The sequence below is a fragment of the Salvelinus namaycush genome, chromosome 25, assembly GCF_016432855.1.
Source record: "Salvelinus namaycush isolate Seneca chromosome 25, SaNama_1.0, whole genome shotgun sequence".
Taxonomy (NCBI): Eukaryota; Metazoa; Chordata; class Actinopteri; order Salmoniformes; family Salmonidae; genus Salvelinus; species Salvelinus namaycush.
The window spans coordinates 33894866-33905375 of NC_052331.1; the positions used below are offsets into that span (position 1 = coordinate 33894866).

The 10510-nt window shown below is 43.1% G+C and overlaps 1 protein-coding gene across 1 annotated transcript; it reads left to right on the forward strand.

Moving 5' to 3' along the window:
- The first annotated feature begins 16 nt into the window (after positions 1–16).
- Positions 17–8058, forward strand: LOC120020594 (UAP56-interacting factor). Its single transcript, XM_038964296.1, has 9 exons — positions 17–374; positions 870–1007; positions 1601–1773; positions 1999–2162; positions 2926–2995; positions 3113–3177; positions 3363–3437; positions 5107–5245; positions 6900–8058. The coding sequence occupies exons 1-9, from the start codon at positions 302–304 to the stop codon at positions 7002–7004; spliced, it is 1002 nt and encodes a 333-aa protein (XP_038820224.1). The 5' UTR covers positions 17–301; the 3' UTR covers positions 7005–8058.
- The last annotated feature ends 2452 nt before the right edge of the window (positions 8059–10510 follow it).

A 10510-nucleotide genomic window follows, 5' to 3' on the forward strand; every position in this document is an offset into this window, starting at 1 on the left:
TTTGTAGTCGTCACTAGTTACCACAGCCACAAAGTCATAAAGCTCCCCCATGTCTACAATTGATCTTCTTAAAATGTGATTTTAAACCTAACCTTAACCACACTGCTAACCTTATGCCTAACCCTAAATTAAGACCAAATAGCACTTTTTGTAACGAAATAGCAAATTTCGTCTTTGTGGCTGTTGTATCTAGTGACTACCGTTTAGACGGGGGGGATATTTGACGTAGCTAGATAGCGTGCTAATTTTAGGGAATTTTATCCAGAATATTTTCCTGTGTGTAGCTACAGATTTCCACAGTATGAGCAACGTTGGTTTTTCGGCTACACGGGAGATCACCTCGGGTGTACCTGATAAGGTCGACATGTCTTTAGGTAAGGCCGCTCGCGACACCGTTGATGTGGGTGGGTCACCAGCAGCTCGAGCTTGGTTGTTGTAGCTAGCTTGCTATTTTGCTAAATGTTCGCATATGAGGGATCATAATATGCATCGTTATATAGCTAATTACATGCATTTATTTTAGATACATTACACTGTCTATTTCAAACTACTTATCTACTACTCTTGGCAACTTTGTTTGCTAACCGCTAGTTAGCTGCGTTCATTCAATGCGACCAAGCCAATTTGCCACTACTAGTCAGTTAACGAACAGCCAGCTAACGTTAGTTGTTGTTATGCAGGTCTATTGGCCCATCCAAATGTCCGCGAGAATGGTTAATGTAGTTAGTTAACTAGAATGTACAAATTCAGCCAAGACTTCCAAGAGCCAGACAAACTTTAATTCATAAGCATGGCATACATAACGTTACATTGACTGAAAGAGCTCACTGACAAGTAAACTTATTGTTTTGTTCATCTGACTATCCTAGATGATATAATTCGTTTGAACAAGAAAGAGCAACAAGCAAGGAGACCGGGCCCGGGGAACCGCAGGCCACTACAGCAGGGGACGGTATTTGTCCAAGGGAAGCCAGTTGGAGCGAGGGCCAGGGGACAGACCCAAAGACGTGTGTACAGTAGTTTTGTTTGTGGTGCTCATCACTGCAGCTAGTTCTCCATTGTTGACTATAAACTAGGTGGTTCGAGCCCTGAATGCTGATTTGGCTGACAGCCATGGTATTTCAGACCATATACCACAGGTATGACAAAATATGTATTTTTACTGCTCTAATTACTAAGGGCTGTATCCAGGCACTCCGCTTTGCATCTTGCATAAGAGCCCTTAGCCATGGTACATTGACCATATACCACACCCCCTTGGGCGGCAGGTAGCCTAGTGGTTAGAGAGTTGGGCCAGTAACCGAAAGGTTGCTATATCGAATCCCCGAGCTGGCAAGGTAAAAAATCTGTCGTTATACCCCTGAACAAGGCAGTTAACCCAGTGTTCCTAGGACGTCATTGTAAATAAGAATTTGTTCTTAACTGACTTGCCTAGTTAAATAAAGGTTACTTTTTTTTTTTTTTTTATTTTTTAATATTGCTAAAATAATTTCAAATAATCATGCCTGGGATATTTGAAATGCCAGTGAACTAGTTAGACCTTCCAATACATCACATCAATTGGATTCTCCACATGAAAAAGAAGCCGTGTCATTTCCAGGAGGTGGTGTACCAAGAGGTGCGATAACCAGAGCGGGTGTTGGAAGAGGCCGAAAGATTCCCCCTCCGGTTGGTCGACGCCGGGGTCAAGGGATTATCACTGGACTGGCAGCCCGGAAGACTGCAGCACTACAGCAAGGCATCAGTCCGCTCAACCGACCTGCTATCAACCGGGTACTAAGGGCTCATACATCTGGGACATTTTCATTAGGGCACACTGTAGCAAAACAAGCATCCCTTATTGGACAAGTTAAGATAATACCTCGCTGTTTCGAACTGTTTTCTTCTGTTTCATGCCTAGTTAACATGACCCTTGTTGGGATCGAAGAGGAGATAGTTAGTTTCCAAAGAAGTCCTTGCTCCTCTGTTCACCATCTCTATTTACATTTTCTCTCCCAGAAGTTACAGTCCTTCAACAACCGATCGCGACCCTTCAACAACCAATCACGGCCTTTTACCCAACCAGCCCAATACAGACAGATGCAAGGCCAAAGGAGGCCGTACAGACAGACAGACGTACAGAGAGGCCTCAACTCAACGAGACCCTTTCAGCCGCGGAGACGGTGAGGAAATAAGATTTGTAGCATTACTCCAGGATGACACCACTCCATGGAATATCACTTCGTCACACTATCAGCCGGTCCTAGACCGCTATCTACCCCTTCTTCCCTTTGGCCCTAACCCTTCAATATTTGCAGATCTGTATGTATTAAAGGGCCAATCAGCTGTTGAAACAATAACAAAGTGTTCTCCCTGCTACTGTTATTAGTAAACAGCTGAGGGATTTGGAGTGAAGAAATGTAACCATTCTAAAATGCATACAGCTATGGATGCAAGGACTGACCATCCATTATATCAAAAGTATAGTTTTAACCATGTGTTGAAGCTATATGGTGTTTGCTTACATTTACTTTGTTTACAAACATTGGAGTAAAACAAGCTTATATTTTGGGTTCTGATGGGGTACGACTGTTGAACTAAGCTCATGAGGCCTTTAAGTTATATTCAAGAATCAATGAGTACATTTAATTAATTTACAAGTCCAAAAAGGGATGTAGCAACTGCAGATTTCCTCTTTAAGTAATGTGGGGGAAGCGCCATTTACACTGCTTTTACCTATATAGGCCTATAAGATCTGAAAATATCAAAGGGTTAACATCAAAGCAAAGGGGTAGGGAACAAATTGGCACTGGCTCTGTCTAACGCTGAGAATCACTGCAGCGTTGTTCCAAGTGCTCTCCAATGACATTGCACAAATGAAGGACATCATGGAACATTTCCATCTCCATTCCTAGACCAACCATCCATTTTGTCTTCTCCTTGTAGGCCCTTGCCCCCTGTCCAAACCCAGAGAGAAGCCCGCCAGGCCACGTTTCTCTTCCGCAGGGGCCTCAAGGTACACTCTATTGGCCCGTAGGTGTCTCTGACCGTATGTAGACTTTTATTTTTTAATTGGACACAGTGCAATGAAAGTCCTGTCTTTGTCTCGCCTGTACATTCTTCCATACTGCAGGTTCACACCCAGGTGCCGAAGCCAGCTTTAACCTCTATACCCCCTGCCCCAGTTAGAACTCGCCGGTGAGTATTTGACGTGTGTGTGTGGATGGGTGTGAGACTGCTAACACATTCTGACTGTCGCCTCTTGACAGACGGCATTCCACTCTATAATATAGTGCACCCTCATCATTCTTGAAGACTACACATCAAACCTTTGCTCGTCATTATCCACAAGTCGTCTAACCGTATGTCTGTCTGTCCACCAGGTGGCGCACGTCAACAAACAGCAGTGGGATCCTGACCGTTTCCATCGACAACCCCACTGCCATTACACAGTCTGAGTGAGTCACATTATGAAGCCACACATACCACTATATGAGCAGAGGCTGACTAAATACATAGGGCCAGTAGTTACCATACCAAAGAACCTGATCATAATTAAGGGCCAGTCCCGGTAGTTACCATACCAAAGAACCTGATCATTAACTAAGGGCCAGTAGTTTTTCCTAGTCCGTTCAAGTGGTATGAGGGCGGCAGGTAGTTAAGAGCTTTGGGCCATTAACCGAAAGGTCGCTGGTTCGAATCCCCATGCTGGCTAGGTGAAGAATCTGTCTGTGCCCTTGAGTATTGCCCTTAACCCTAATTGCTCCTGAAAGTCGCAACGGGTAAGAACATCTGCTAAATGACAAAAAAAATTAAATAGTCCTGACCCTATATATACAGTGGCGACCAAATATATTGGCACCCTTGGACTTTTCTTACATCATTTGTTACTTCTTCTAAAATAATAAGTCAGTTCGGCAAATTTCTGCCCTGCTAGTGCTGCCCCGGGCAACTGTAAGTGCTGTTGTCAAATCAAATTTTGTTCATCACATACACGTGATTGACAGCGGTAACTGTAGGTGTAGCGAAATGCTTGAGAAGTGGAGCAACAACGGCTCAGGCGCAAAGTGGTAGCTCACAGAACGGGACCGCCGAGTGCTGAAGCGCATAAAACATTTTTTTTTAAACATCTGGAAGTCCGGCGGACAAATCTGGGTTTGGCGGATGCCAGGAGAACACCTGCCCCAATGCATATATTTAAATATTATCTTTATTTAACTAGGCAAGTCAGTTAAGAACAAATTCTTATTTACAATGACTGCCTACACCGGCCAAACCCGGACGATGCTGGGCCAATTGTGTACAGACCTATGGGACTCCCAATCACGGCCGGTTGTGATAGATCCTGGAATCGAACCAGGGTGTCTGTATTAGCGCCTCAAGCACTGAGATGCAGTGCCTTAGACCGCTGCACCACTTGGGAGCCCCCTGTAAAGTTTGGTGGAGGAGGAGTAATGGTCTGGGACTGTTTTTCATGGTTTGAGCTAGGCACCCAGGTGGTTTGGTTTGCTGCCTCTGGTACTTGGGGCCTTGAATGTGTGCAAGACATCATTAAATCAGCAGATTATCAAGGTGTTTTGGAGTGCAATATTCAACCCACTGTCCAAAACTGTGTCTGTCTGAAGGTTGTGGAACCAGCAGGACAACAACCCCAAACACACATCAAAAGCACCCTGGAATGGTTCAAGAAGAAATGCTGGACTGTTCTGGAGTGGCCAGTGAAGAGTTCCAATCAGAATCACATCCATAACCTATGGCAAGAGCTGACAACTGCCGTTGGTGGAGGGCACTCCTCAAACATTGAAGAATTAGAGCAGTTTGCTACTTTAAAGTTAGCCAAATTGCCAGTAGAAGGATGTTACAAGCTCATTAATGGCTACAAGAAGTGTATGTCTGCAGTTCTTGTCCAAAGCCTGTGCCACCAAGTACTAGCTCCGGGGTGGCAATAATTGTGTCCATTCATCTTTTATTTTCACAATTCTAAACTTACATTTACAAAAATAAAATTGTTTCTGCAATGTAGTTTTAGAATAAATAGGGAATTATTTAAGAAAAGTGCATGGGTGCCATTATATTTTCAGCAACTGTCCATAACCACTCCCCATATTTTATTCTCTGTTCTCCCAGGCCTCCCTGTGCTTGGTCCCTGCACCCCCCGGCCCCCACCAGCTCTGCCCCAGTCAAGATGAAGGTGGAAGAGGAGAAGAAAACGGAACCACCTAAAGGAGTCCCCTTGCAGTTTGACATCAACAGTGTGGGGAAACCGGTGAGAATAAGATAGAATTGGGCAATCATACACAAAGGCTATATTTACAAAGGCAGCCCAATTCTGATGTTTTGGCACATTTTTGGCAAAAGAGCTAATCTGATTAGGTAAAATATCAGAATTAGGCTGCTTGTGTAAACACACCCCAAGTTGTTTCAGATCATGTCCTCGTGAGCCTCAATTTACAAAACATTAGAAATAGCTGCTCTTTCCATGACAGACTGACCAGGTGAAAGCTATGATCCCTTATTGATGTTGTTAACTCGAAATGACACAACGACAAGGTTCCAGTTTAACAAAGTTTACTATACTATATGAACACACTACAAGTAGCCATTACACTCGAGGCCAGGTCCAACAACCAACAGACTTCCTGCGCATGCGCACTCTTGACTGAGTGATAGCCCCGTAATAACAGAAATATAGGGATACTTAAAACATGAACTTAACAGATGTCACCTGTTAAATCCACTTCAATCAGTATAGATGAAGGGGAGAAAGAAGACAGGTTAAAGAAGGATTAGGCCTTGAGACGATTGAGACATGGATTGTGTATTTGTGCCATTAAGAGGGTGAATGGGTAAGACAGAAGATTGAAGTGCCTTTTGAACAGTATGGTAGTAGGTGCCAGGCACACCGGTTTGAGTGTATCAAGAATTGCAACATTGCTGGGTTTTTCCATGCTCAACAGTTTCCCGTGTGTATCAAGAATGATCCGCCAACCAAAGGACACCTAGCCAACTTGATACAACTGTGGGAAGCATTGGAGTCAATATGGGCCAGCATCCCTGTGGAATGCTTTCGACACCTTGTGGAGTCCATGCCCTGACAAATTGAGGCTGTTCTGAGGACTAAAGGGGGTGCAACTCAATATTAGGAAGGTGTTCCTAATGTTTTGTACACTCCGTTTTAAATGTTATGAATGGTTGTTTGATGTAAATAGTCTAACTCCCCTAGTCGTTCAAGATCTAAGTTTCCCCCTGAGAATTGGTGAATGGTGTCGTTCATTAGTGCACGCTGAAGCAAAAAGGTTTAAAAACGTGCAATGTTAACAAACTTATTGAAGTTCAGATAGTGTCTCCCTGATTCGGTCAGTTTGTCTCCATTTCGTTTCTAGTGAACTGGACCCAGTTATACTGTATGTACACACCATTATATGCAAATGTATTATATGTACACAAGTCAGACCTCTCTCTGCTACCACACGGCAAGTGGTACCGGAGCGCCAAATCTAGGTCCAAGAGGCTTCTAAACAGCTTCTACCCCCAAGCCATAAGACTCTTGAAAAGCTCATCAAATGGCTACCCAGACTATTTGCATTTTTTTGGTATTTTCTTAAAACGGCATTGTTGGATAAGGGCTTGGAAGTAAGCATTTCACTGGAAGGTCTACACCTGAAATTATTCGGCGCATGTGACAAATAACATTTGATATATTTATATTCTGGTCTCTGACATTGCTAGTTATATTTAAAAAATTATGTTTTTTAAAAACTATTATTTCTAGGTATTACTGCACTGCTGAAGCTAGAAACCCAAGCATTTCGCTGCACCTGCAATAACGTCCGTGTACACGACGAATACATTTTGATTTGATGTGAAGCGAATTGAATGTTTTTCTGACAAGCTTTCTCTCCCAACTGTTGTCACATCAGACTGCGATGACTTTGAATGAGCGATTCCGCATCCTGAAAGACGAGCGTGTCGCCACTGCGCAGACCAGCAAAGGCAGCCGATTCGTCACTGGGTTAAGACAATGACACGAAGGAAAAAAGAGAAGGGGGATCCCCAAAACCTTTGTGTCCCAGACAGACACACGCACGGATCCCCACCTATCTGATGATATAGAACCATTTTAAAAGGACCCTGAGCTGATCGTAAGCTGATCCTCCGGAGTGACTTTTTTTATGGAGCAGACTTGGGGTAGAAAGAGAAACAAAGTGTAAATATGAAAACTATACGGGTGCAATTATTGTGGAAGATGAACAATCTTAGTTTTTTTTACCATGATGGAACCCGATAGCATTATCTGTAACATTGTACTCAGATGTTGGTGTTCAGGAGCTTCAACATTTGTCAGGACAAAAAGGACAATACTTTTCTCAAGAGTGCTGCTGCGGGAGTTGATTTGGAAGATTTTTTTGTTGTTTTTCAAGAGGGAGGTTGCTTTGTGCCAGTAACGAAGGGTTTTGTTTAGTGTACTTTTTAAAAATTCTGTTTTGTTTTTACAATGTTTCAAAGAAATGTGGCACATTGTTTCCAACACAAGCCTTAACCACAGTTCACTACACCTATACACCAGAGGAGGCTGGTAGTAGGAGCTATAGGAGGACAGGGTCATGGTAATGGCTGGAATGGAATAAATGGAACTTATCAAACATATGGAAACCACATTAATAGCATTACAATGAGCCCATACTCCCATAGCTCGTCCCATCAGCCTCCTATAGCTCCTCCAACTTCGGCATCGAAGTGGCATGAAAAGTGTTTCCCGTTTGACAACAGCTGATGGGACTCGCTGTACCAAAATTAACGAATTGCGGGAATCAACGCAATTACGCATTCTTAGTAGGATGCTAGTATGCTGATATTTGTTGCTTACGTGCATTCATTTTTATTAAACAGTAGGCATACGTTCTAAATAGTATGCCGTTCGAGTAAAATATTAGGCAAGCCTTTTTGATGTAAAAGAAATATGGTAGAATGTTTTTTATATGTATAGATATGGGCTACTGTTCTATAGGAAATGTTATACTTTTAAATGTTTTTATACTAACTACAAAGTCATTTTGTTGAATAAATCCCTAATTAACATACGAAAAGGCTTTTTTATAATTATTTCTGCATAATCACGGTAGGCCTGCAGAGCATATCCAGTGTTAAATATAGAAAAGAGATCTACCTTGTCCGTACCTGTACAGATGCAGTTGCTCTAGGATAGTCACCTGATGTTTGCTACCCAATGTATTATTTTAGGAGCGCAGTAGCCTAAGCCTGCAAAAGTTTGGTAGGTATCAAAGAGAGAGGGGGGAATTGGTAGGCTCCCAGCCATATTATTGTTCTTCGACTTTGCTTGCAACAGAAATGACAAAAATAGTCTGTCACTGCCCCAAATGGCACCCTACCCCCTACATTGTGCACTACTTTTGACATTTGGGATGTACAGTCGTGGCCAAAAGTTTTGAGAATGACACAAATATAAATTTTCACAAAGTCTGCTGCCTCAGTTTGTATGATGGCAATTTGCATATACTCCAGACTGTTATGAAGAGTGATCAGATGAATTGCAATTAATTGCAAAGTCCCTCTTTGCCATGCAAATGAACTGAATCCCCAAAAAACATTTCCACTGCATTTCAGCCCTGCCACAAAAGGACCAGCTGGCATCATGTCAGTGATTCTCTCGTTAACACAGGTGTGAGTGTTGACGAGGACATGGCTGGAGATCACTCTGTCATGCTGATTGAGTTCAAATAACAGACTGAAAGCTTCAAAAGGAGGGTGCTTGGAATCATTGTTTTTCCTCTGTCAACCATGGTTATCTGCAAGGAAACACGTGCCGTCATCATTGCTTTGCACAAAAAGGGCTTCACAGGCAAGGATATTGCACCTAAATCAACCATTTATCGGATCTTCAACAACTTCAAGGAGAGCGGTTCAATTGTTGTGAAGGCTTCAGGGCGCCCAAGAAAGTCCAGCAAGCGTCAGGACCTTCTCCTAAAGTTGATTCAGCTGCGGGATCGGGGCACCACCAGTACAGAACTTGCTCAGGAATGGCAGCAGGCAGGTGAGAGTGCATCTGCACGCACAGTGAGGCAAAGACTTTTGGAAGATGGTCTGGTGTCAAGAAGGGCAGCAAAGAAGACACTTATCTCCAGGAAAAACATCAGGGACAGACTGATATTCTGCAAAAGGTACAGGGATTGGACTGCTGAAGACTGGGGTTAAGTCATTTTCTCTGATGAATCCCCTTTCCGATTGTTTGGGGCATCCGGAAAAAAGCTTGTCCGGAGAAGACAAGGTGAGCGCTACCATCAGTCCTGTGTCATGCCAACAGTAAAGCATCCTGAGACCATATGTGGGGTTGCTTCTCAGCCAAGGTGGTGGGCTCACTCACAATTTTGCCTAAGAACACAGCCATGAATAAAGAATGGTACCAACACATCCTCCGAGAGCAACTTCTCCCAACCATCCAGGAACAGTTGTGACGAACAATGCCTTTTCCAGCATGATGGAGCACCTTGCCATAAGGCAAAAGTGATAACTAAGTTGCTCGGGGAACAAAACATCGATATGTTGGGTCCATGGCCAGGAAACTCCCCAGACCTTAATCCCATTGAGAACTTGTGGTCAATCCTCAAGAGGCGGGTGGACAAACAAAAACCCACAAATTCTGACAAACCAAGCATTGATTATGCAAGAATGGGCTGCCATCAGTCAGGATGTGGCCCAGACGTTAATTGACAGCATGCCAGGGCGGATTGCAGAGGTCTTGAAAAAGAAGGGTCAACAATGCAAATATTGACTCTTTGCATCAACTTCATGTAATTGTCAATAAAAGCCTTTGACACTTATGAAATGCTTGTAATTACACTTCAGTATTCCATAGTAACATCTGACAATTATCTAAACACTGAAGCAGCAAACTTTGTGGAAATTAATATTTGTGTCATTCTCTCAACTTTTGGCCATGACTGTACACTGGTCAGTATGACACTGAACCGAGTGGTGCTAGAAAGGAAACTACTTTTCAGTCATAATATGAAGTCCTCTATTTAATCATCTGATTATTCCTATTGTCAGTAAACATCGGCAAAAACAGACTTGTTGCCATCAGTCACCGACGCTCTGGATAACATGAAAACAGCTTAACCAGCTCTGCTAGGGCAAGTAAAATGGTCAGTGAGGTGTTCTCTCATTTGTCTGGAAGTAGCTGGCTAGCTAACTTTAGACAGTTAGCTTGGGTGCTCTACTGCCATTGTGAGGTCAGAAAGTTTGGATCAACAATACTCCGCGCCCAGACGCAACATGCAAAGTGTTGGTTTCATGAGCTAAAATAAAAAATCCCAGATATGTTCTATACGCTCAAAAAACTGCACAAATTTGTTTAAATCCTTGTTAGTCAGCATTTCTCCTTTGCCAAGATAATTCATCCACTTGACAGGTGTGGCATATCAAGAAGCTGATTCAACAGCATGATCATTACACAGGTGCACCTTGTGCTGGGGACAAAAGGACACTAAAATGTGCAGTTTTGTTACACAAC

What these genes read in the sequence shown, in the direction of transcription:
- LOC120020594 (XM_038964296.1), top strand. Translation starts at nt 302, where the DNA reads ATGAGCAACGTTGGTTTTTCGGCTACACGGGAGATCACCTCGGGTGTA. An exon ending in TAAGGTCGACATGTCTTTAG is followed by an intron (nt 375 to 869) that starts GTAAGGCCGCTC and finishes TGACTATCCTAG; the next exon opens with ATGATATAATTCGTTTGAAC. An exon ending in TCTTCCGCAGGGGCCTCAAG is followed by an intron (nt 2,996 to 3,112) that starts GTACACTCTATT and finishes TCCATACTGCAG; the next exon opens with GTTCACACCCAGGTGCCGAA.